Source organism: Python bivittatus, unplaced genomic scaffold (genome assembly GCF_059951505.1).
Source record: "Python bivittatus isolate LINGU-HERP-01145 unplaced genomic scaffold, Pbiv_v1 ctg000080_np1212, whole genome shotgun sequence".
NCBI lineage: Eukaryota > Metazoa > Chordata > Lepidosauria > Squamata > Pythonidae > Python > Python bivittatus.
The window spans coordinates 2,952,406-2,978,734 of NW_028277035.1; the positions used below are offsets into that span (position 1 = coordinate 2,952,406).

Sequence of the window (26,329 nt, forward strand, 5' to 3'; positions counted from 1 at the left end):
AGTGGGGGCCCAACACACTGCCCTACAGTAGCATTCATTAGCCTGAGAACCATACAGAAGAAAGCTCTTTTTTCTCATACCAGACAGGTTAGCCTCTGACAGCAGAGTATATTCAACAGGGCCTCTCCTGCTGATCTAAGGAACCAGGCAGATTCCTAGTAGACGAGGTGGTTTCCCAAATAATAAAACCATTTAGGGCTGGAAAGGTCAATATCAGGATATAAATTGTGCCCAATAGGCAACTCGCAGTCAGTGCAGATCTTTTTGTAGAATCATCATATGATCTCTGTACTTTGCACTGGCCAGCAACCTAGCACTTTATGAGGGCCCCCCAACAGGCACAAAAATGGAACAATTTAATTCTTTGGAATTGCACCACTTGCTACAAGGATTGACCACTGATGCTTTAGATCAAAAAAGCTGTTGCTTTGGAAACTGTAGGTAGTTGTATCAAAGAATGGAGTTATGATTGTACTGCAACATGATAGCAAAGCTATCCTTCACAAAAAGTTACATAAAAGTTAGAGTAGGTCTGAAGAGATTTATTGTATTTTCCCCAAAGGGAGACTATGAATTTAAGACAGTTCCCCCCAAAGGAAAAAACAGATAGGAAAAAAACAATTATAAACAGGGGAAATCCTATATACTGTCCAACTCCCCATCCTTGTTACCTACAGTTGCCAGCTCTTGTTGAAACCAACCCTAAAGGCGTTTCCCCCCCAAATAAATGTCTGTGTGTGAACTGCCTTTATGTGAGTGTGCATATGTGTACACAAGCATCAGCCAGGGGCCACATACCAAAAAAGGCAAGACAAAAAAAGAAGCGATATTGGTAATAGTAACTGCATCAACAATTACTCATAAAATTAACTGTTTGTAAAATAAGGCACCTCTTTTGTAAAATTAATTTATCCCCCATTTGCACATATCCAGCCCCCTCCCTTGGATGTACATAAACATACACTCACAAAGAGAAAGAGACAATACAGAAACCTGGCCTCAGCATGCATAAAACTGCATTACTTTGCAGTAAACTCAACTAAATTAAATTACTCCCAGAAAAACAAAACAAAACATAAACTACTGCTAACTGGGGACAGATCTGTCCAGCCCAGCCTACTCTGGGTAAGCCATAGTCAAAATAGGGAAGAGATCCTTGGGGTATCAATATTTTTCTCTTTAAAGTCACCATCCCCTTGTTCCCTTCCATATTTAAAGGATGAAGGCAGCAGAATGCCTTCATAAACCAGTACAAGCTTTACAAAGAAGAATTAAAAGTCACCATGCAAGCTGGTACATGAATCCCCCTCCTTCCATGTCATGCCAACATTCAAAGGCATTCATGCTTCCAGAATATGCTGTTGAAAACAAAGGGGTGCTACTTAGAGCTTAGTCACTTGCTTTAAGTAGCACCACTTCGTTTTCAACAGCATATTCTGGTCCATGTAAGATAACTTCCTGCCCCAAATTCATAGAGGGCAAAACCACCATCTTCCTATCAAGTACATCTAGCAAGACTGCTGCAATTTCAGTGAAAGGGCTGGTCTACCCACTGAAAAATGTTTATTCTTGAACATGCTTGAATGCAAGGACCTCTTCCAAACAATTATTAAACCAAGTGTTCAAAGATCAACAGCTAGGGTTAAGTTCACAGCTGGCAGAACAACTCCCAAGATGTGAATGATCTCTGGAGCCAAGTTCATTCCACTGGTTAATTCTATTGGCTCTCTAGCAGAGATGAATGGAAAGTCATCAGGCTTAAAGCAGCAAAACTATTTCAACACTGGAAGTGTTCTGTGGCATGATATTAAGGGAAGAAAACAAAAAGGAGTGACAGAGGAGAAAACAAGCTAGAAAACTGTCATTAATGTGAACATATCATGGCTTTAGCTGACATAAGTACTTTAAAAAAAAGCAACATGCATGGTTAAAATGTAACAATGTTTCTAGCCTTTGGGAATGTTACAGTATATATATCCAGTTTCCACTGTTACAGTAAAGAGAACTGAGGTTGTTCAGGCCTTCCAGAAAACTTTATTCAGGGAAACTTTGCTAACTGAAGACTTGTAATGAGTTTGCATTTTTCAAAAGTCCCATGATAATGAATTAAGCACGACTATTCCTTAGGCTTATAGGACAAAGTGACTTTTATGTATCCAACAATGAACACAAGTACCTTTTAAACCAGTAGATCTCGTCAGGGTCTGCAATCCCATATTCTCTGAGTTTCATCACCATAAGAGCACTCTTTTTGATAGCTATTTCATAGCGTTGGCTGCGGGAGAGGTAATTTACATCTTCATGTTTGAAACTGGCTTCATTTGCAATAGCTTCTGTGGGAAGAAGAGATACTCAATGTTCAGAGTTAGTTTCAAAAAACAAGATATAAGACTACATCCTAGTAAATAAGAGGACATTTCTTATTTAAACAAATCTGTTAGAAATATATTAAACATTTTTGTCTGCTGTTATCATTCTGGTACCACTTTTATAATTGAATACAGCTCATAGTTAACACAGTTCAAGCTGTATTCAAGAAATCTAGAAAAGGAAATACAACTAATACAAATGAGTTACCTTCCTATCTTCAGGAAAAATTGAAGAATGGCAAAGAAAACAAATGTCTATGCTTTTATTATTTGATGAGTATTTCAAGCACATCATCATTTGTCATATTACATTAGGTGATACAGATCAATTAACTGAGTACAAAAAAGTACAATATGATCAGCATAAAGCAGGATGCAACAACTACTTTACCTCTAAAAGCCATCCCTTCTCACAACATCTTCCAGCTGTGGAATCCCCTGTGCTGTACAGTATTACCCTGAAACAGTCCTTTAGGTCTCCTCCAGTATTTGAAATGGGAAGAGAATAAGGTACAGACTGGAAGATTCATGGCTGAAATCTGACATCACCCTGAACTTGGAGCGAAGCCTAAAGCCAACAGACCTAGTTGGTGACCTAGTTAGAATAATCCTTTCAGTCATTAAATAGGCATCCGGTAAATTAGGCTTTTAGGAATACTAACCCAACTTGGTTACGGCAGCCGCCAGCTTGGAAGAAACACGTTTTTCTGCTACCCGGGGGGTTGGGGGTGGGTGGGAATGCTCTTTCTAAAATGGATCCTGAGACAAAAACAAACTGGGGAAAGAAGGCGTTCCCTTTCAGGGCGACGCTTGTCCAAATGCAAGCATACACCTTTAACGGGTAAAATGATGGTAAAGTTCTTGAAGGGGAAGAATCTACATTCGTAGCTACCGCCTGTAGCTGGACCGGGAGCGGAAAGGCGGCACACGCGCAAGGGCTGCGGCTTTCTCTCCGCCCGCTCTCACCGATTTCCTTGCGGCGCCGGGTCCGCTCGGCACCCCCGTCCAAGATGTTGGTCAGCAGCTCCGCCTTGAAAGAAGCTGCCTCCCGCTCCTTCCGAAGATCCGGGTTCATGCTCTCGGCCATGACTCCTCCACACTCCGCACGAGAAACAACCGCCAGCGGACTCCAGAAAAGATTCCGGACGGGCGAAAGGGATCCCCGCCCCGCCCGGTCCGTCACGTGACAACCCGGAGGTCCAATAGGAGGTCGCTTAGCATCCGCGTGACTCTGCGGAGGAGTTCCGCCTTGCGTGCGGAGCTTCCAGCGGGCTGGCGCTGGATCGAGCTGCGGGGTTGTCTATTGCTAGGCGGGAACTGGAAAGGAAAAATCCATTGATTTTATGCAAATATTTAATCTGCACCATGGACGTTTAATTCCGCAGAGATATGCACCGGACGTCCTTGTGAAACCAGGGCTTTGGTTGCTTGTGTTGCCCATTGTTTTCGGTCCAGGTATCTGTTTGCGTACAATTCCCGCTATTCAGGGCTACCCACACAAGTTTCGCTTGCGGGTGCATCACGTGCTAGAGCGTGTAATAGTTCAGTCCTGAAGCTTTCCTGTATCTGCCTGATTATTTGTAAGGAAATATCTATGGGAGGAGTGCTTCTCACTTCCCAGATTGTAAAGAAAATATTAATTCGGGTGAAGTTTCTTCCCCGCCGCTGGTATGCGTTTAAGGGTAAGAGTACAGTCAGGTTCGCGCTGGCTGTTTTTAGAATTTATGGTAGATCAAGCACGACTGTCTGGTCTTTAGCCAGTGGGACCTGGAAGGGGGGAAAGAAAAAGAAAAGCCCAGCAGAACGAGGAAACTGCGAATCAGAGAAAAAAGTTAACAGTCCAGGAGCCCCAGAAGAGTAGCAGAAAGTCCATAAAGGTTGATTAGGGTGATTGAATTATAGTTTCTGATTAAACTGTTATGTTTTAGGAAGGGGGAGTGCTCTAACATAATGGAACAATAAAAGGCTACTTACCTTTATAGCAGGATAAATATTCAGACCAGAAAAATATTTGAGATCTCGGAAAATGGAAGGTTATGCCTTCTTCCCTTTAATCTTGTTTGACTCTAGGATCTGCTTTTGTGAGCCATTCCACACAATGCTTCCAGAAGTTGGAATGTATCACTTTCCTTGGGAAATAAACTTTACATCAGTTCCAGAAGGGAAAGTCCTGAGAACATTTGGCAGGTCAGTGTAGGTCTACTTTAAAATGTTTGTTCAGTTTGGTCATTATCTGTTTATATTCTCTATAACTGCAACATCTGTGTATAGTCTCTGTAACTGCTATTAGAGATTATGTCATTGATCTGATTTCCTCCCATCATTGGGAAATACTTGTTTTGTTTTTCCTTTCCTTTCTAGTTGTTATAAGACATCTTGTGATAAAGTGGAGAGCCAGAATCAAAGACGATAGGATATCCAGCAGTGTTTGGAAGCTAGGGTCTATTTTAGGCTATAGTCCTGTGCATGTTTATTTGGGAGTAAAACCCCATTGAACTGAGTTACTTCTGAGTAAATATGTACAGGATTAACCTGTTATTTTTCTAGCATGAAAAATAATGTATGGTTTTCCAGTCTCTGTATTATAGCACTGTTATTCCCCAAGAGTCAAGCTCAACTCCAATGAGGCTTATTGGAATATGAATAAATGCCTCTGAGTTGTTGGGCTAATAACTTTAACCATATTATAGAGCTGTCAGTATATTAGGCATCAATAAATTAAAAGAAATTAAACCCTCTGTCTAGTGGTTAAGGCACCAGGCTAGACACCAGGAGACGGTGAGTTCTAGTCCTGCCTTAGGCATGAAAGCCAGCTGGGTGGCTTTGGGCCAGTCCCTCTCTCTCTCAGCCCAACTGGTCTCCCAGGGTGGTTGTTGTAGGGAAAATAAGAGGAGGATGGTGTATTAGGTATGTTCACCGCCTTGACTTATTTATAAAAATAGTAAAGGTAGGATAAAAAAAAAATCTAAATCTCTTACATTAAGCAGTTATCTAGAGTTCACTGTTCCTTTTTTGAATAAGGGACTGAAGAAGACTTAGTCTGAAAGGAAAGAAATAAAGACCACAGGAGGAGGGCATTCTTCATAATGACCAAAGCATTAGACCTTAACATAGTGTTAGTGAACATACTGCACTTAGCCTGGTTCGTACTTTGCATTGAGCTATAATATGGCATGATTCAAGTTTATTTAGCACATGGTGTGAGCTTAGCTTAGAGACTTACTTATAACCAATGTATGCTCTTGCATTTAGACTTACTCTGAAAGCATCCCCTTTCAATGCTGCCTTCAATTTAGACCTCAGATAGCTTGTATAAACTGTTGGGTTTTTTTTCAAATATTATGTATGTTGTTTTACATATTTTATTTCTGTCATACATTGTCTCACCCTTATGTCTCTGCAAGTATAGTCCCAAAAATGGCTAAACACCTTTTAAGTATTATTTGACACAAATTAACATTCTGTCCCCCACCCCATGATATGTACATGTACATGGTGCTATCAGTATTCTGGAAATGAATGTGTGTATCTTACATATTACCAGTATCTGAAACTTGATTTCTGTCTTTCAGGCTTCACTCGTATGATATGGCCATTTCCCAAGCCATCTTAACAGCTCAGCATACATCTGGTCAGCACTGTATTCCAGTTTGCACAAAGTTTGTGGAACCCTTTCAGGCCCAGCTTGGATCTTCGTATATTGTCCTGGGGGAAACTGAATTCAAGGAGGGTAAGGATATCTATGATTTTTAATTCTGTGGGACCAAAAAGTCTCTCAATAAATACGAACAAGTAAAACCATTCTTAAGGACTCTATGCAAGACTCAGGGAGAGGGTAAAAATATCCCAATTCATATTTACTGGTAAAGGGTGCTACTAACATAGGTGCTTTATAATAGGAAAAAGTGATGCAGATTGTGGGTCTGTTGTGCTGGGGGAGCCCTACCCCAGCCAGAGACAACGTTGGGATAATCCCAGAATTGCTAGACTTCTGAATTAACAGCCACTCAGTCTTACTTGGGTTGAGTCTGAGTCTGTTTCTCCCCATCCAGGCCTTGGCAGTCTCTTCTTCTGAGCCTCAGGGGCAGGATAAAAAGGAGGATCCCATCGTTGTTCTCAGTTATTGCAGGAGCACATCTTCATATGTTAACGGTGGAAGTGCATTCAAATACCTGGCTGCAATATTTTCAGTTCACATAGATTATATCTGCCTGGTACCTCAAACATAGATCTGCTGGTAAGATGTCTCTTGGATACTGCTAGCCAGTAGTATCTAGCCAGTTTCCCTTTCTTCCTGGGGATAGGAAGTGTACCTCAAGTCTATGTCTATCTTTAACAGCATCACTTCCAGTAGACAATGTTTAGGAGAAAGTACCTGTAATTTGTTCTGTATTTCTCCCACCTGCTACCTTCTGCTCCAGCTGGGATTTGAGACCTTTGTTTCATTTGTAGATATGCTTTTGGAATCTCAGGTAGGAGAATAGCAGCTGTGACGGGGGAAATGTGGGAAGGAAAAGGTGGGAAAGGTTAAAATACTCAGCCTGTCCTGTAAAGGACTTTTTCCAGCACCACTTTTTTTTAATAGTAATTTTGGTAAAAATACAATAAAAACTAATACAAAGTTTAAAAAAAAAAGAATAAAAAGAAAAAAATAGGTGCAAAAAAAAAAAGAAAGAAAAAAAGAAAAAATAAGACTATGATAAAGAAAAGAAGAAGAAATATATATGGAAATGACTTCCTCCTTCATCACAAGTATAAACAATTTTAGTAACTTAATACCTCTTAAAATACAACAAATGATCTCGTCTTACTATACAGTGGTACCTCTAGTTACGAACTTAGTCCGTTCCGTGACTCTGGTTGCAACTCAAGTTGGTCTCAAGTCGAGGTAAATTTTCTCATAAGGTTCAATGTAAATACAGTTAATCCGTTCCGCCCTCCGAATTTGGTCGCACCACGAGGCAAATTTCCCCATAAGGTTCAATGTAAATACGGCTAATCCGCCCTCCGAATTTGGTCGCACCCCGAGGTAAATTTCCCCCATAAGGTTCAATGTAAATATGGCTAAACAGTTCTGAATGCATTTTATTTTTATATGCATTTTATTTTTAAACCTCAAAAACCTTCCAAATGCCACAAAAACCTTCCAAACGCCACAAAACACACCACAAGCCTCACCGAATGTCTCCTTGCTACCGCGATCTCACCCACAGGAAGCCACGACCGCGTGGCAGCAGGGAAAATGGCCACAGATCCAGTTCGTAAGTAGAGGCAAGTTCGTAAGTAGAGGTAAATTTTTGGGGCCAGAGCTGGTGGTATCGAAAATTTCATAAGTAGGGGCGTTCGTAAGTAGAAGTACCACTGTATCTCATCTCTTATCTATAAACAAATTCATAAAGCCTCATCATTTCAGGAGGTCAGCAAAAGTCCATTAAGTGTTACCAGAGATAACAACATATCTATTTTAACCTTGATCAAATAAACCAACTTTATATTCCTTCCTTTTACTACTAACTTGATCTTGATCTTTAGTCCCTTCAAATAATGTCCTAGAACTTGATTTCTTTTCATTTTTTCTTTGTCCTTTCTCATAAAATTCTTCAAAACTTTAACAAGCCTCTGTTGTACATTCAATACAGGGAAATTATCCAAGTCACTCTCCTAGATGGTTATTTGTATATCCCTTTTAATTATTAAGACATCAGCCGGTTTCTTTTGTATGTCCAGTGTAGCATCTTTTTCCATATCATTCTTGTAACCTGTCAGTTTTAAATCCACTTTCAGATCAGTCTCAATCTTGTCAAATAAAACTCGTTCCTCTTCCATAACATCTTTTAAACATAGTCTGGCTATAGAGGCAGACATTCTTAAAATTAACTTCTGGGTCCATTCTTCAAAAATATCCTTCAGTATGTCCAGTGTTAAAATATTTTGCTTCATTCTGTATTTGTAAGTCAAGTTTGAATGTTCTTCTCCTTTAATTGTAATCTTTAGTTCCTTCTAGTTCCCTATAGCATCCAACTTTCAAAGTCCCATCCTATCATGTTTTTTTTAAAAGAATTCAAAACAAAGGCATTTTCCCATGGGAAGCATTCTTCATAATTAATTCCAAAATCTTGTTTCAAATTTATCTGGATTCAATCTGTTTGTAACTTTCTAAAATAAAAGTTTTAATTACCCTTTTGTTGTTTATTCCAAAAGAATTTTTTTTTAAGTCCTTAAACTTCTATTTAAAACTTATTTCACTAAGGATTGAAGGAAACTCAACCAGTGCTATAAAACCTGTCGATCCAAACGTTCCTAATAGCTGAAAAGCAGTTAACAATCAATTTCCAAAAGTTATTAGAAAAGGAAGTATGTGAACCGAGTGTTCTTTTAAAGGTGCCAACTGTGGTTTGAGCAGGATGGCTATTCCCTTGTCTCCCAGAGCTCTAAACCAGTCAGAGACCGCTGTCTTGTGGTCTCATCATGAGGAACACTTGTGGGTGGTCTCAAGTCGTCTTCTTGTCTGGAGAGGAATTATCAAAGAGCCGGTCTACTTGCCAGCTCTTCATTCTGCCACAGTCATCAGTTCTGCTTTTTTGTGGAGCCATCTTCAGTCTGCCATTTCTTCCCTGGAAGTCCAGCACCACCTTCCAGTATAAAAGCAGCAAGTGTGCAATTTGGTTAATTTGCATATTAGGCAATTCTGTCTTGAGCACTGGAAAACTATAATATCTATGCCATAAAATAAAAATCTACAAAAAATATTCATTTTCCTAGAGACAAATGTACACATTGAGCTTCACTTGATATTGCGTAAATAGAATTCCACTTGTGCAAGAGGCTTTTCTGAGGTGTGTTTCCTGATCCACCAAGCTTCATTCATGAATCAAATTGCTCAAGAGAATCCCCCAATCTCCTGGTATAGATTCTGAGGGCATGGAGAAAGTAGAGGACAAGAAGGAGGAATTCTTAATGATTGCCGTTCCACCAGCAGAATGTACTTATTTGATATAGTCTATTGGTTAGAAGGCCTTATAAAAATGTAGCAGTTCTTTTGTATTCAGATATCATTGTTTAGACAATTCATTCTTCTAATAAAATGGATTTCTGAGAAGGAGGTCAAGCAGGAATAAATATATTACCCTTTTATACCAACTCATTACTGTTGAAATTGTTAGTTCTTGAATCCTTCTTGATTGCATTCAAAAGTATATGGACATAAGGCACACCTTTTAATTTATTGTGTATTTACATACCTTACCTCAAAAATGAACAGTGTCTTTCTACTTGCTATACATAGCCTCAGCTTGTGCCAGTTGTTTTTGAATAGCTTATTTTAATTAGAAGGCTAAGAAAAAAGGAGTAGAAAAGTCACTCCTTTTCAGATTTGTTGTGACACTAAATGTCTGCTCAAAAGTCAAATGAGAAATATCCTTTCTGAGTATTGAATTGATTTATTGTAGCTTATAACTTGAAGCACAGTCATATTTGCCACTTCCAGTTCTTGTGTTCTACTCACATTACACTATTTGTTCTAGTTGGGTGAGGCTTCCCACTTCATGCACATTCTTGCCAAAGCTTCTTCTGTGAACTTTGGAATATTTACATGGATCCACCAAGAATTGTGTAAATTGCTTTGTATATAGCAAAGCAAAGAGAAGAAAAGAACAGAGAAAACATAGGATGACCAACATATACACCACGGAGTCTGATCTTTTTGGATCTTCACTCCAGTTTAAAATTTGATTCTTCACTTATTCTATTCCTGCACTCTGGAATGCTCTCTCACCAATTATTAGACCGCTTTTGAAGACCTATCTCATCATCTAGGTTTTATACATATCAATCTTTTCCCCCATCACCTTTTTTTACCACTTTTTAAAAATCGATTGCTTTCAGTTTATTGTGTTTATTGTGTATTTTTCATTTTGTAAACCACTTGGAGATGGTTTTCTCAAAGAAGCTGTATAAAAATATATTGCAAAATAAAGTGTTTTGTGTGCTGAAGTAATAAAGAGTGTAGCTACCACTGAATCAAGTGGTATTAAAAAAGCAACTTGTTGGTTTCTAGATATCTCTTGTATGACCTGAGTGAAGAAATGTATTTTAGATTGCATTATTGACTCTGAAATTGTTTTAAGAGATCCTTTAATTCAAAATGTGGTGATTGATTGATTGATTGATTCATTTTTTTTATTACAGGTGAGATGGTTTTAAAAGCTCGTGTATTTACATGTGTAGAAGGAATAAACCTTCAGTTGTTGGAAAAAGCCATAGAAGAACAGAGAAAATATTTCCAGGAGAGAAGGAAAGACCATGAAGGAAGCATATGTTAGCGCTGTGCTTCAGGCAGGACTTACTTTTGAAAAAAATTCTTCTTGTGCTGTATACAAACACTCACCCCTTGCCTTTACTCCTGATTTTGTTGGAGACTGTATTGCTTTGTTAATGCTTATTTAAAACTGGTTTGGTTTGATACGATTTTTTAAAGCTCTGAGAATGCAGATTATGACCAGTGTTCCAGACTTGGTCTCTGTATTAGATTGTGAATCTTATACATAACCTCTGTGTTTAGAAACCCATATAACCAATACAGCATGCAAAGGGCTAATAGAAATGTTTATTTTGGAAGATGACTCCTGGAAATCACAGAAGCTTCGTTCTTAAGCTTGTTTGGAAGCAGAGAAGTTTGTTAATATGCCAGAAAAGCATCTGTTGGGGCTGGGAGGGGCATGGCCCTTAAAGATTCTCATTTTGTTGACAGAAAAAAGTGTCTTCACAGACTTGGAATACCCCTTTTTCCCATTTCCCTTTGTGACAAAACAATTTCCTTGTTTTCCTGACAGTTGTTGAACACATTAATCTTCCACAGTGCTTGTGTATAAATTCCAGAATATATCACAACTGTGTGAATAATGGCTGTCTAATTGTATGCCTGATGAATATTTATATAAGATTAATATATGTAACTGAATTTGGAAAACTTCTGCAGAACCAAAAAAAAAAACCACAACCCTCATCAATTCCATGTAAGTTTGCTTTAGAGGGCACCTCTTAATTTAAGCCTGAAATAAAACTTAATATGCTCATTCTAGAAAGTAATAAAAGGAATAAAAACTTTTTGCAATTTTAGACTGAAGTTTGTTTGTTGCAATCATTCAGCCATTGAATTAATTATAGTAGCATAAACTATTCCCCCACCTGAAAAAGCTCCTACACATTAGAAAATGTCCTTGATTTGGAGGGGTATGCTTTTTTTTCCTGCCTGGCATTCCATTTTACATATTCAAAATAATATATTTTTTATTTTCAAAACGTAAACTGTTATGGCACAGGACTGGGCTGGGAGAAATGCATTACCCACCTTTAGGCTGTATCCTATAGCAGGCCTACCCTGATTTATAATTCTCTCATCACAGGAACGCTCTTTCTCTCTTTTAGTTGATACAGCTGAAGGACAAAAATAAATAAATCAGGAGAACTAAATCAGAAAGAACGGAGAGGCAAGGATACGGTTAGTTGGCTTTCTGTCTCTGAGAAATTATAGTCTGCACACAGGGAAAATAATAAAGCAAAATCTTAATTACTTATATTGGAAGCATCACAAACTTCACCCTGTCCTTAGTTTCCCCCCTAACTTTCTGTACCCGGCTTCAGAGAGAGGAAGGCTCTAGGGGCCTCCCCAGGCTGGCTATGATAATTTCCTGTCTCCCTCTGGTGGTGCAGAAGTGGGGTGAGCTTTGATCCCTCGGGAGGTCTGTAGTCCAGACAGAAGGAGGGCATGGAGGCCAATGGGAGGTTAGATCAGCAGGTGAGAGGCCTTTTGGGCAGACCAGAGGCTTAATTTTACACATGAACGCCCAGTTTTAGCAATGGTGATTCAAGAAAGTGTGTGGGTGGGGGGGCGGGCTGGTTGGTGAGTGACTAATATTCTGGTTTTTGTAGTTGGAGGTCTGGGCCTGAGGCCTTTTCCAGTTAGGAGATACATGTGTCCCTTTCAAAAATGCTACATTCCAGAGGATCCCATAAGGGTAATTCCTGAAATACCAACTCGGTTATTTGTGTCTGGAAACTTTGCGGTAGCTACAGCTCTGAAATACTGAGGAGAGAACTCAGTCAAGTTCAGGAGCTCCTTTCTCAGAGGAGGTGCCTCTTGAAAGCTCTCAAAGAGGCTTGAAGATAATAGCTTTCCCTGGTGATTTCTCCCCAAACAGCCACCACCATATCTTCTGGCCGTGAGTTCCCTTCCTACCTGATGAAGAGGTTGTTTTTTTTTTATGCCTGTGTTGGTTGCAAATCAGACTGGGGTGAGGGGGCGGGCAGGACATTTTGCTACCCAAGGAAGGATGAGATGGCGTTTGCATTTGTGGAATAATTTAAGCAATTTGAATACAGATGTTTGGGCATAGGGCTCCTGAGCATTGCCAGAGTTTTAAATATAGTAGCCATTAATTAGCAAGCACATAATAGCTTCTACTCTATTAGAGGAAGTTCGGCAGAGCATTTAGAGCTAGGTGAAGTGGTTTGACATTTAACAGGTACAGCATAAAGAGTCTATTTTAAACTTTTAACCTTTTTATAATCAATTTGTAACCAATCGCCTTATACTCCTGTAGTTCCTTGTTGCTCAATTATAAATGCACCCTGTTTTCTGTTTCAGGGTCTTTCCAATGCATGCTTGACCTGGCTTTGCAAACCTATAATAAATTTTGGAGACCGATGTAGTCTGTGTTGTAACTAAGTAGAGAAAATAAACCTCATCTCATCCCTGAAGGGCAATTGAGAAGGGAGAGGAAAATATAAATGGGATGAAAATAAATTCAGAAGTTGCCTCTTACAGATTTTTCTCCAACACTTTCCAGGTCATATGTAGAATCTGTGGCAAGGGAGTTTTACTCCCCCACTGGTGATAAGATAGTGTGTTTTCTACCATGTTTTAGGGGATTACTCCCCAGCCTCTTGCTGTCTAGATGTGTTGGATTAGAGTTCCCCAGCCAGCCAACAGTGGGAAATATTTAGGGAATTCAGGAGCAACAGCTCTCAGATGCTGTGACCCCTACATCCTTGCCTAAGACAGTGGCCAGGTCCGCAGTCAAACTCATGGGTGACCCTATTATAACGAGCACGTTTTTTTCCCCATGTGTTAGTATAACATTGGTGCTTTGTTGTCAGACTGAGAGGGAAATTAATAAGCCTGAGAATCCCTGTTGTGTGGGAGAAGCCCATCTGTGCTAGATGATGAAATTCACCAGGTTTGCTTGGGCAAATTATTGTCTTTCAATTTTGCTTATTTTATTAGAATGTATCCAAATTATTCTTGGACGCTTTGGAGGAAGTTTAGGATGCCAATTAAGCTGTCCATCTAGAGATAGGCCTACCAGTTAGGCAGAGTGAGGATGCCACTATGAGACAGTAAATTGTTAATTTTACTTTTATTGTCAGGAAAGTTAGATTTTCTATCTCATATTCCAGAATAACCTGGCTAGCTTTGGGCACTTAGACTCATGTGGATGGGGGGGCGGGAGGGGGGCACATACCCTATGCTAAATGTTTTGGCCTGGATAGGTCTCTATTCTCTGTATGGAACTGAAATATTTTGTTCCTGGAGTTAGACTGGTTAGCACAAATGGTAGCTCTGGTTCCTTTTTTGCTCATCACTAGTGTTAAAATCTCATATCTGAAAAGTTTTTGCCCACCACGGATATAATCAATTGTTGCGATTATGAAGTGAGTACATAAATTGGTAGAGGTAACTGTCAACCATCAATCAATAATCCTAACCCATTGGGGGGGGGAGTGTGAGACAGCCAAAATGACTCAACATAATTGATTGGTGCATGAAACTCACTGGCAGGCAAAACTTTGGTGGGAAAAAAAGAAACAAGAGCCCAAATGGCCCAATAAATATTGTAAAAACCTGCTTCATTTACTAACAGAAACTAAAATGTAAGAAAAAAGATGGTATCTATACTAAAGATGTTAAGAAAGGCCTTTAAATAACATTCATGGAAACCTATGTAGTTTGTTTTCTAGAGGATAAAAAGAATGACAGCTTGTAATATTATGATGTATAAAAATGGCAAAATAGTACTATTGCTAAAATTTTGAGTAACGTTTTCTAGCACCAAGTTAGAAAGCAAAAAATGGACACATTCCAAGATGTATTCCAGAAGGTAGAGAAGATTGGGGAGGGCACCTATGGAGTCGTGTATAAAGCAAGAAACAAGCAAACAGGCCAGTTAGTTGCTCTGAAGAAGATCCGACTTGATTCGTAAGTACTGGGGTTAGACCCTGAACTTTTAGTTCACAAGGTTTCCCCTAAACCTGCTACTCTTAAACTGATTTTCAAATAGCATTTTGGAATACTGACTATGAGAAAAAGTGCTGGTGTTTCTTGAAACATGTTTGGGATGATTGAAGTGTGGATTTCTAAAAACTCTTCTGGAAAACCTTGGTTAGAGTCTGTTCATGCTGATATTATGACATTCCTAATATGTGTCAGATCAGCTATATTTTAAAGTCTCCCTAGCAATAAAATAGCAGGCACCTTAGGAGTGTAGGCTATGATGAATTTAGGCTCAAACTGGATGTGACAGCAGATGTGTGAATATAGTTGTGTCTCACAATTTTTGTAAATGGCAGCTGTTATGCATGCACACTTTTCCTGTTGAGACACAACTGGCTAGATAAAGGAATTTTATCAGAAACCAGGAGGATCTCAATCTTTTTATGTCCTACCTTCTGCTATAAAAGTCCCCAAATACCCTATCCAGTTACTGAACATATTCAGACTTATTTATCTTCAGTAAGGAGCTGCATTATATTCCTTTATACCATGCCCTGTATGCCAAATTCATAGCACTGGAATAAATGGGATACCTATTTGCAAGAACAGAGTCTTTATGGATCACCTGAGATAGGCAACAGATATTCTCTATCAGGATGTGCACAGTAATGGCAAGTGCTAACTGCCTTGAAAAATTTTTTTCATCCCCAGCATAATTTCTATAAAAGGGTGGTTGCTTCAGGCAGTGTATGAATCATTGATAATTAATAACCTGATCATGAGAATTTTTAAAGGAAAGTGTGATTGTTAATTCAAAAACATCTGAAGTTGACTACATTAAATTCTATCTGCCAGGCTTCCTCTTTTGCCCTGTGTTCCAAGCACCTTAGTAACAACTCTCTGCATCCCCAAAACTAATCCACTATTTGCTATGTCCACTGAAAAATTTCAGTTTTTAAACCTCGTGGGGTAGTAGTTCATCCTGAGAGGTGGGAATTTGTAGGTTGAGAGTAGTAATAGAATGGCCTTGGTTAAATCCAAAGATAGAATCTGTGATTGATCATGTGACAATCCCCATAAGCAATCCATAGAAGAGAGGGATGAGAGGATGATTAAATATTACTGTGCCCAAGACATTCCTTAGAAAGATTGGATTGCTTCATCTTAAAATGTCTTTCCCCCACAGAGAGACAGAAGGAGTACCTAGTACAGCAATCAGAGAAATCTCATTGTTAAAAGAATTGAAACACCCAAATATAGTGAGGTAAGAAAAGCTACTGGTCTTTATATCTGTTAGGATATGGCCTATAAATATCAAGTATTTTCACAGATAGCAATTCCAATACAGTATTGCATATATTCATATATAAAAATAGACCAGGGAGCTAAAAAACCTCCCTGAGATGTTTAATTCAGCAATTTGTGTATTACAATTTTATCCCACTGCCTCCAAAGAACTCAGATTGGCTTGCACAATTTTCCTTTGTTTTATTCTTATAAAAAATCTGAGAGGTGAGAGAATTGGCCCAGGTCACTTAGTGAATTTCATGTAAATATTTCAAATTGGATTTTCCCTAATCTTAGTGCACTGTAATCACCCTTTTACATTGATTCTCCTTCTGCTGTATTGAAGAGCTTGTAGAAATCATGCTTATATCTTTTACTTTTGTTTACTCATATTAGTTTTTCCAAATCCAAATACTCAAGTCACTGGGCTTAATTTTTTTTTCCAGGCTCCTTGATGTAGTACATAATCAGAAGAAGCTATATCTAGTCTTTGAATATTTGAATCAAGATCTTAAAAAGTACATGGACTCATCTCGTACAGGAGAGCTTCCTCTAAGCTTAGTCAAGGTAGCAAGTGGCACAAATACCCTATCTCCCATGTTCCAATCTGGAGAACTGTCCTTTGTCCATCACTGGTAATTGGCTAGGACATTTTCAAACTGCTTATCAAATTTCAGATTGTTCCTTTACAATATGAGTGCTCAACCTACAGCCCATATGCACCAACAATGTTCTCTCTGGCCCACTGCAATCAATAGTACTTTCTGGCTGCCTGCCAAAAAACTGATTGTCAGATTCCTAGGAATGCCATAACATGATGTGTTGAAAACTGCAGGAAAGGGTGGTTCTGTTAGGGAAGAGGAAAGAGAAGAGGGGGGCGACTATATACGTATGCATGTATACGTATATACATATGTATGAGTGTAGGGGGCCAGGAAGATAATGTTGGAGAAATCATCCAGAGGCCATTAAGACAACAACAGGTGCAGAAGTATGTATTGAGCCCAGGGAGGTGGGAAAATGTTAGAAAGAGACAGACTGCCCCCGCCCCCACTCCCTGGAGAATAAGAGGGAGAGAAGGGAAAACACAAGCAGACTTGCAAGATTCTGTTACTATAGCTTGGCTCAATAAAGTATAGTTCTAGTATTCCTGTAGACAGTTTCCTGATCTGGTCTACCTCATAGGGCTGACAGTGTGCCCCTGTGTGTACTATGTATGCATTTGTGAGCTCCGATTGACCAGTTGGTATTCCATGTGAATCTTGGGGTCAAAAAGGTCGCCAGCTCCTCTTACCTGGAGTATTGCAAAATCTTTGACATATACTTCATTCTTTTTTTCTCTTGCTCATGACAGAAAAGCTAGTTTTGACAGCAGTTGTTAATGAAGATGTTATGGGAAGAATGAGATACTTCATATTTATTCTTCCTGCTGAGATTCTTCTTCCAATTACATCTCCCTTCAAATCTACATGGATTTCCCAACCCATGTTTAGAAAATACATTTTTAACTGTGAAACAAAAAAAAAAAAGATTTGGGGGAATGATCTGGCATTCCAAAAGTAGCAGCTGTACAAAAGTATTAAGCAGTTTTACCTCATACTGTTTTTTTAATACAAAATGTTATCCTGAAGCTGTTATTTAAGGAGAAGAAGGCACTAGAATGTTGATATGCATATAATATTTGAAAAGCCCACTAATAACATTGTCTTCATTCAAACAATATGTAATTATCAGTGTAGAACAGGCTTGTATATCTGAAAGCAGAGTTAAGCAAATACTTTTTGTCTGAAAGGCTCCAGTGATCTCAGATGTGCAATAAGCACAAATTCAGAAATGGCCTGAGGCAGGCAAAGCTTAGCTTCTTGACTTTTTTCTGCTATGTTGTCCCAGCAAAAGATTGATTAACCGCCCTTACTATCTCAGCAAAGAAAATGGGAAGATGTGCTCTGAAAATATATGTTGGTAAACCACAGACTATGAGCCAGTTTGGTGTAAAGGCACTGGGTTAGAAACCGGGAGACTGTGAGTTCTAGTCCTGCCTTAGGCACAAAGCCAGCTGCATGACTTTTGGCCAGTCACTCTTGCTCTGCCCTAGGAAACAGGTAATGGCAAACCACTTCCAAAATCTTGTCAAGAAAACTAGGTGAGGAGTCAGTTCTGACTCAAAGGCACACACACACAAGCTGCAGGCTGCTTGTAGCACTTAGGTTTTGGGACAGTTATTTTGATCAAGTTCATTGCATGTATGTATTATGTGTCTAGCAATTTTAACACCTGCCCTTTGTTCCTGGGAGCAGATTCAAGACTGCAGTTCTTCTGCTCAGATAGGCTTACTGGGGAAAAACTACTCTCCTTCCAGCAGTCCAGTGCCCAAGTCCATCATGCTTCTCCAGACCTTCCAAATTGCTTTTTGGTGGGTTAAAGGAGAACAGTGTCTTTCTCCAGGGCTAAAAAAGAGATACAAATCTGTTTATTTTGTTTGCTAGCTAAGGGATAACATACCTGGTTAGCAAAAATCCAAAAGATCACTAAATGGTAGGTAAGATATATGTTCTATTCTAACCGTTTGCTATCACTTAGTGGCTGTCAATATTTTTGCAGCCCATATATGGCAGCAGAATTTTGAGTTACAGCATATTTTGCTTAGGAAATGATGTGTTTACCTTCTACAGTTTCTTCATATGTGGTCTCTGATCCTTTTCTTTCCAGAGCTATCTTTACCAATTGTTACAAGGTGTAAGCTTCTGTCACTCTCACAGAGTTATCCACAGAGACCTGAAGCCTCAGAATTTGCTCATAAATGAAATGGGAGCCATCAAACTAGCCGATTTTGGCCTAGCTAGAGCTTTTGGAGTTCCACTGCGTACCTACACACATGAGGTAATGTCTGTCAGTTATGTGGGTTGCTGGGTCAGGCCCTGAAAAGAATCACACAGAGATGTGTGTGCATGTGTGAAAGAGGGAATTATGTATGTAGCCCTCCCCAAAATCTTGGATGTAGCCCCCAGAATCTCTTCAAATTTACCATTAAATTGTCATTTTTAGTATGACAAAGGGGGAAATTTGTTAAACACATGGGGAGTAAGTCATGTTAATGGCATTCAATTAATATGATAGAATTTTAATTTAATTCAAATTTAAATTAATTTAAATCATTTTTAGTTTTTATCTTGGTCTTGTATATTTGTTTGCTCTGACTCAATGCATTTTATGGAATTTGGCCCCTATTACAGTTCAGAGGGTAACAGCCAGAAAAAAAGGTGCACTTGTATTATCAGACATGGCAGCATTCTGAGGCAACCAAAAATACCATTTAGTTCCAGCTCCCAGACTTTCTGCCATGCTCACACGTCTTATTGGCCCCTTGCTCTTGACTTGGGGGCCAGAACAGATCAATAATATTTATATTACTGTTCATCCCAGCTCTTCTTTCAAATACTTTTACCACAGTGAAAATATTTGTATCATGTTCCATGTACCATAAGCTGGCTTATGGAACTCTGAAACATGCAGCTGGTATGAACCCAGCCAGTCATGGTCATCAGCTTTTCCCTTGTCAGTCATAAGAGTAGTTTGGAGTACTAGCTGAACTTACAGATTGTATTCACAGATCACCCTAAGGACTCTTCTCCTAGCCAAATTAAAGTGATATTCGCTATCCACCAGTCTCTGAGCTGGAAGAAAACTGTACTGTCATAAAATTTGCTGTCCCCACTGGCATTCCTTTGTTGACATGATGTCAGCAAATAGTGCTGTCTTTATTTACAGTGTACAAGACACATTAAGGGCAGGGAGTGGTGGATTCACTAGCTTTGTTCATTCATTCATTCATTCATTCATTCATTCATTCATTCATTCATTCATTCATTCATTCATTCATTCATTCAGTTTATATGGTAGCCTATTTGCCATGCAACTCGCTTCTCTCCCTCCCATCAAATGCCACCACTCTCCTTTCTCTCCAGGCTAGGGCTGGGTGAGCTGTTAAGTTTTGACTGATGGCCACACTGGTGTGTTTAGCCATCTGTCAAAACTTGCTGTGGTTTGGTGTATGTTTTCTTCATAGGTGCATTCAAAGGGATGTCAGCAGATAGCTGGGCTTCTTTAGGATGCAGGTTTACAGCAGTATTTTGGAATAGTACTAAATCCTTTTCCAAAAGAAGCCTGATGTCCAGCTGATATCAGACTTCCTTTGAATGGATTGATATAAAACACTTGCATCAAAAGAGAGCTGATGATTAGGATCCTTTTTATTTAGAATTATTCCAGAAGAGCTGCTACAGAAGTTCCATGCTATTCCAGAAGAGCTCTAAAAGCACTAAACCTATTCTCAAAAACAACAAGTATAGGAACTTTTATACCATGATGAAGCAGGAGAGAGAAAGAGAAAGAGAGACTCCTCTGTCCCATGCCAGCTGTTGTTCAAGCTAATTCAGGTTTCTGAACTGTGACAGACTCAGAGACCTGGGGAGTACAGGGGAGAGGTCTGTTTGAAAGAATTGAGCTCTTCTGCTGCCAAAAGCAGAAAGGTGCTAGAAGACAGTGCATAAGGGCCGGAAAGGAAAGGGTGTGCCCCTGCCAGTGTAGAGAGGGCAATAAGTGTAGGCTTTCCATGAAGCCTCCAGTCAGATTCTGCTGATTTTTGAATTTGATCTTTCTTTGGGGGGTACTTCCATACTATTCCATTCTGGTCTATTTTCAGGGTAATCCTGCAGATGGATCTTGAGCCCTTTTGCGTAATGTCTTCCCAACATTTCATAGGGTTGGAAAGGGTAAAAAGTGATCCCTTGGGATCATCATAACCAATATTCTCAATTAATTGCCTTATATTATCTTGGCAACAATTAAAGATGCCAGTGTCCCTTCAGGGAGTAGAGCAGACAAGCTTATTTTGCAAATGGAGGAGGGTAAAGGTAAATTTTGTAAAATATGCCGTCTTTGCCAGTCTTGAGCAATCTCTCGCCATTGCTCAATTGGTGACATAAATGAAAAGGTGGTCTTCCTGCTCACAGCATGCTTGTCTGCATCAGGGAGTCCTCAGATATACACAGAAGATGTCTTATGAACTGGAACCAGATGGAAATGATGATCTGTCATCATTTAGGCTCCCTGATGCAGATAACACATGCTGTGCACATGGAAGCTATATCTTCACTTACACCATGAAAATGACTGAGAGAAGGCACATGGTATTCACTGCTTTGCATGTGTTGGATTCAACTCATACAGACAACATCTGTACAAGGCTTGAGTTGGAACTAGAAAGGGAAGGTATTAAATTAGAGATAGTGTTTATATCTTTTTAATTCCCTGTGCAACCTTCAAGACTTTCACATTAACTGATGTATGAACTTTCCTGAATTCTTGGTTACAAAAAAACAGTCATGTCCCAGTATATCTGTTGATTTTATGAAAATCTCTATTGAAGCAAACTAGGATGGTTGGTCTGGGATTTAGATTTTTTTTGCCTCTGAAACAAAAAAACTTAATTCCTCCACCAGATCCTTGGCCTGTCCTTCTGTCCATTTCCCACATGATATTGCTTGGGGTTGTCCTATTGTGGGGTCCAGTGCTTCACAGTAAGGAGGGAAAGTGGAAGAGAGAGAAAGTCAAGGGACATAAAACTTGTCTGACTACCAGTAATAGAGAACATTTCATTGCAGCAGTTTGTATTGATGTAAGAATTATTTCTGGTAAATGACTTAGAAAGCTCTCAATGTGCTTTGGACTTATGGCTCAATAATAAACATTTTTAATTAAACTTGAGAAGGCCTTATATATCAAACAACCATTAAATTTGATTCCTTTTAGGTGGTAACCTTGTGGTATCGGGCTCCTGAAATTTTACTGGGTTGTAAATATTACTCAACAGCTGTGGATATCTGGAGCATTGGCTGTATCTTTGCAGAAATGGTAACATTCTCCATCTTTTTCTGTTTCAGAGAAACAGTATAATCGCAATATAAATGACAAAAAATGCATGTCTCCTGAGTGACTTTTGTAGTAGAGTGTGACTTACTCGTATTTATATAATCTCTTTGTGTATATGTATGAGAAAAAGTGGCCTTGACTGAAAATACAGTGACTAGAGTTGAAATACTTTCAATAGATATCATCTGTCCCTTTGCAGTTTGACCCGGGACCAGATTTTCTCCATACTATCATCATCACAACTCAAACCTGAAATATCTTTTCTTTTTTTGGCAATAGATTTGATTTATTCATTGTGTTTTTCAGATGACATAATTGAGAGCATGTAAACTTCTTATTTTAAATATTTGGATACTTTTTTCCTATGGTAGTTTAGTCTTTGGAATACCTATTCTAAGGACATTCTTATGTTGCAGATAATGTGATCATTGTGTCATCATATCAAGATTTATTTTTTATTAACTAAGGCATTTCTCATTGGATATATTACCTCTGAACGTTTTATGGTTTTATAGATTATTGCATCTCGGTTTACAACTGTATGAAGGTTACATTGTAGTGGCAGCTTTTTAATATTATAGGTAATGTGGACTATCTAAAATAAATAGGATTTGGTCCTATTTGATGAAGTTTTTATAAGGTTTGTATACTTATTATTAGTACTTGCTGATTTGTTCTATCCTGATACTGTTTTTATCTGTTTCTTTATCTAGGAAAGAACAGATAATTGGTAATCTTTCTTTAAATTTTATTCTCCTTCTTTTTGATATGCTTATATTTTATTTCTATGTTTTATCTTGATATTTTTAAAGTGTAAATTTTCTGGTTGTTCTACTGAAGGATAGCATGTTAATCTTTTAAATACTGTATATAAAAATGAATCAAAGTATTAGGACTATTTGGTGAAAACTGTCCATCCCTGTTCAAGACATTATACTTTTTAGAACATTTTAGAACTCAGACTTGAAGGGGGAAAGATGTTTTGAAACAGACATAGGACCTGTCCTCTTCCATTTAAGGAGGTCTTTTTCTGGGGTCACACAGCTGCAAATGCAGGAAACGACACAATTTATTTCAGGAGTTGCTGAAAAGTGCTTTGTGAGTGCCCATGTGTACTCCAAATTACCTTTTCTTCTTTGAATCCAGATCACTGCAAAGTCCTAAAAAATGTCATGAGGCCTATCATGCCCTCTCTTCCTATTGTTTCTAATTGTTAGAAACTTATTTTGAGGGTAGACAGTTTTATTCTAGCAATTGCAGAAGCCATATCTGGTGATGTCATGGTGTTTCTGAAAGATTTCCTTTTTCCTTAGTTGGAGGAGTTAAAAAAGCAGACAATATCCATTAAACCTCACAGGATGACAATTTTTCTTCATTTTTTGCCTACTTATACCGTTCATTGGTTTGTAAGATTGAAATACAGTACAGAAACAACCACTAGAGGTTGCTGGTGTCTAAGAGAACAAACATGATTTTACAGCACTAAATTAAAAGATGTATAGTCTTTTTCCTGACATCTTTTGCGATATTTTGAAATGGCAAGAGTCATAAATGTAGCCTATGCTTAAAAACTAGTTTCCAAAGGCAATTTAATCTAATTTCTAAAGTTCTCTCTACAAGAGGTCAGTTAGATCTCTAGCCAAAAGAGGGATCTATTCTTTTCCAAGTGGTCAGATGGGCAGGAGAATGAGAACCAGAGCTGGACATAGATATTAGAAGGATTCATTTCCTACCAAAGATCAATGGCAAATTGCTTAGTTTTTCCCAGGAGTTTGTCTGAATTTCAGCCCCCAAGATTGAGCTACTGAAATTCAGACAATCCTCCCTTCCTGTTTTTCAGTACGTGCATTTGTTACATTTGGTGGTTTACAAAAATATCTTAGAGGAGCTCTGCAACTGAAGATCAATTGTAAGAAGTGTAAACAAACACACTGAAATTCTTCAAAGGCTTTCTGACCATCTTGCCATCATTCCTGTGTTGCATTTGTAAATTCATATGAATTGTGAAAGTGAAATTATCTCATGTGGGATGAGATGCAGTATGGTGGATTGATACTTGGTGGACTACTAGATAGGACTTTGTTTTGATATACCAGAATTCTTGTAATAGAAACATTTTAGTTGGAGAGAATAATGTTACCCAGGATGAAGATCATGTATATAAGAATGCAGGTGAATGAATCTTCTTCTCTTTGGCCCAGGTGACTAGAAAAGCCTTGTTTCCTGGAGACTCTGAAATTGACCAGCTATTCCGGATTTTCCGCACTCTTGGTACTCCTACTGAATCACTCTGGCCAGGAGTCACAAATCTTCCTGACTATAAAGGAAATTTCCCCAAATGGCCAAGGAAAGATATGAAGGTGATAATTCCAAACTTGGATCGAGATGGACGAGATTTACTGCTTGTGAGTAGAAGATTGGAAAAGGGATTGTGGTTGTTTTTTAATAGTTGTGACAAGAATTGGAATGTGTCCAGCTGATCAATTTGAAATTCAAAGGAAGGCATTTCTAATTTCTATGAGTTATGACCTCTCAGCGTCCATTCACAAATTACCCCACTTTTGTATTAACAAGACAGGCAGCCTGTTAGATCAAGCCAAAGGCCCATTTAATCAGGCATTCTGTTTCCACTGCTAACACATGCCCAAGGAAGCTCATTAGCAGGATAGAAATGGGCTAGCTTACACACCTTTGTTCTTTTTGACAAAAATGAGGCCTGGAAAAGATTATTTCAGTGTTACTTTAATTTTCATTGAAGGGTTTGTTGTAAATGGGCAGGATTTAAAGACTGTGGCATACTTCTTCATATTTCTTTCTTTCTAAATTACAGCAATTACTAATGTATGATCCTAACAAGCGCATCTCAGCCAAAGCTGCTTTGAACCACCAGTATTTCTGGCAAACTCCACGGGATGCTAAACAGTGTGTGGTAGAACAGTACGGGCCATGAGATAAAGAAGTTCTGGTTAGTGCTTTGCTGAAAATAGCTACCCGGATTATCTCATTCTAAACAACTGAGCAAAGGAGCAATCGTAACTGGTGTTAAAAATGTTCTGGCCTTTAGCTGAGGTTATATTCATGCAAACATCTTGACAGTTGTAAATGGTACAGATCCTTGTAAGGACTGTTAGTTCTTCTTTAACAGAGATGAAAAAGCTTGATGCTTTTAGTATATGAAAAGGAGTAGTATGACTTGCTGTCTATTTGAGTGGTAAGATGAGAAAAAAGTTTAACTAAACCTAGCTTCTGTGATATATTATTCAGTTTTTGCTGTAGTTCAAGTATTAGCATTACAGGATATGTTTATTATTATTTAGTTTATTATTATTTAGCACATCCTACAATACCTTAATTTTTGGTATAATCTTGTTGCTTGATTTTTCTTTTTTTAATATGATGAACTCATGCTGTAGTTCACAACACTACTGAAAACTAACCATGCTCAAAAAGAAAAGTGTATTTTGGGGGGGGGGGAGGTAGATATCATAGAAACATCCAGAAACTGATACATTTGAGTTTCTTTCTGTATATATATCCATCATCATAAAGAACAAGAACTTTGTGTCATCCAGATTATTAAACAATTACGCTTAGGGTTCTTTAGCTGCAGTTCGGATTTTCAGGAATATTGAAATGTTAGTTTCTAATTAAATGAAAATATAGATGTCTGATCGTCAATATGCCAAAACCTGAATTAGATAGTGTGGAACATTAAATAAATAAATAAATAAGTAAACAAACAAACAAACCCTTGACGAACTCCATTTGTTGATCTTGACCAATAGACTGGGCTGAAGCCAGAGACCATGCAATCTCTGGGTTCTGATGGAACCTTGACAATACACTGATGGAAAGAGGGAAATCTTACACGTTCTGTTTTCCTTTTGTAGTCCCTTATGCCCCCTGAAAATCTGCTTTGGAGAGCCGTACAGGAAATTACAGTGAGGAGTACCTAGAAGAAGTCAGTGAAAAGTGCCTGTGCCATTATGCAAATATGTTTGTTTTGTATTTATGGAAGGGCAGCCTAGCATCCAAATGGTAATTCTTTTCCATGGATTTATTTTAAAATTGCTGTTGATACTTTACGAAGCTTTATCATTAATTGTTGATGTTACTATAAATGTTCCTGTTTGCATAAATAAAAAATGCTTCAGTAACCTTTGCTTTAGTAAGTTTTGATGGTCAGAAAACCATCAGAAATAGCTGTAAAGGGGCAATTTCAAGATAGAAATAATCAGTGCCCCAATTTTGAAAGTTAACTATACCATAACAAAGCACTGGAAACTTCATAATACAGAGTCTAGCTATCATTTTAGAACAAGGTTCTAGCCCTGTTGCCCAGTTCAGTGGCAGTATCTAACCATTTATGGCTAATCTCAAAAAGCTAGCCAGACCTTAGATGGGAAACCACTAAGAAATACTGGACTGTAGGCTAGACTGGAAAGTAAAAAAAAATCTTAGAAGAAGAATA

The 26,329-nt window shown here is 38.5% G+C and overlaps 3 protein-coding genes across 7 annotated transcripts in view; 2 read left to right on the forward strand and 1 right to left on the reverse strand.

Annotated features, from left to right (window-relative positions):
- ACOX1 (acyl-CoA oxidase 1) overlaps window positions 1–3,535 on the reverse strand; it is a 38,993-nt gene extending 35,458 nt beyond the window's left edge. For all 4 annotated transcript variants that reach the window (XM_088133378.1, XM_088133376.1, XM_088133379.1 and 1 more), the window contains exons 1-2: window positions 3,336–3,535; window positions 2,177–2,333 (exon numbers count right to left, since the gene is read on the reverse strand). In XM_088133378.1, the coding sequence (XP_087989504.1) occupies window positions 2,177–2,333; window positions 3,336–3,456 (278 nt within the window). In that variant the 5' untranslated portion in view covers window positions 3,457–3,535. The remainder of the gene's footprint in view (window positions 1–2,176; window positions 2,334–3,335) is intronic.
- A 107-nt stretch (window positions 3,536–3,642) lies between these two features.
- TEN1 (TEN1 subunit of CST complex) lies at window positions 3,643–12,215 on the forward strand. Of its 2 annotated transcripts, none has more exons than XM_007437623.4 (4): window positions 3,643–3,824; window positions 4,440–4,556; window positions 5,942–6,099; window positions 10,557–12,214. In XM_007437623.4, exons 2-4 carry the CDS (start codon window positions 4,468–4,470, stop codon window positions 10,688–10,690), a joined length of 381 nt encoding a protein of 126 aa, XP_007437685.1. In that variant the 5' UTR covers window positions 3,643–3,824; window positions 4,440–4,467; the 3' UTR covers window positions 10,691–12,214. The 2 variants fall into 2 exon arrangements, with proteins under 2 accessions (XP_007437685.1, XP_087989507.1); XM_088133381.1 differs by lacking the exon at window positions 3,643–3,824 and adding an exon at window positions 3,909–4,051 and having other exon boundaries at window positions 10,557–12,215.
- A 2,270-nt stretch (window positions 12,216–14,485) lies between these two features.
- Window positions 14,486–25,224, forward strand: CDK3 (cyclin dependent kinase 3). The gene is made up of 7 exons (XM_015889735.3): window positions 14,486–14,625; window positions 15,827–15,904; window positions 16,374–16,494; window positions 18,637–18,807; window positions 21,739–21,840; window positions 24,060–24,263; window positions 24,689–25,224. Exons 1-7 carry the CDS (start codon window positions 14,498–14,500, stop codon window positions 24,806–24,808), a joined length of 924 nt encoding a protein of 307 aa, XP_015745221.3. The 5' UTR covers window positions 14,486–14,497; the 3' UTR covers window positions 24,809–25,224.
- Window positions 25,225–26,329: the final 1,105 nt, after the last annotated feature.

Coding starts and splice junctions, on each gene's coding strand:
- CDK3 (XM_015889735.3), top strand. CDS start 14,498: ATGGACACATTCCAAGATGTATTCCAGAAGGTAGAGAAGATTGGGGAG. Junction 14,626..15,826: donor AAGAAGATCCGACTTGATTC/GTAAGTACTGGG, acceptor TTTCCCCCACAG/AGAGACAGAAGGAGTACCTA. Junction 24,264..24,688: donor ATGGACGAGATTTACTGCTT/GTGAGTAGAAGA, acceptor TCTAAATTACAG/CAATTACTAATGTATGATCC.
- TEN1 (XM_007437623.4), top strand. CDS start 4,468: ATGCTTCCAGAAGTTGGAATGTATCACTTTCCTTGGGAAATAAACTTT. Junction 4,557..5,941: donor GTCCTGAGAACATTTGGCAG/GTCAGTGTAGGT, acceptor TCTGTCTTTCAG/GCTTCACTCGTATGATATGG. Junction 6,100..10,556: donor GGAAACTGAATTCAAGGAGG/GTAAGGATATCT, acceptor TTTTTATTACAG/GTGAGATGGTTTTAAAAGCT.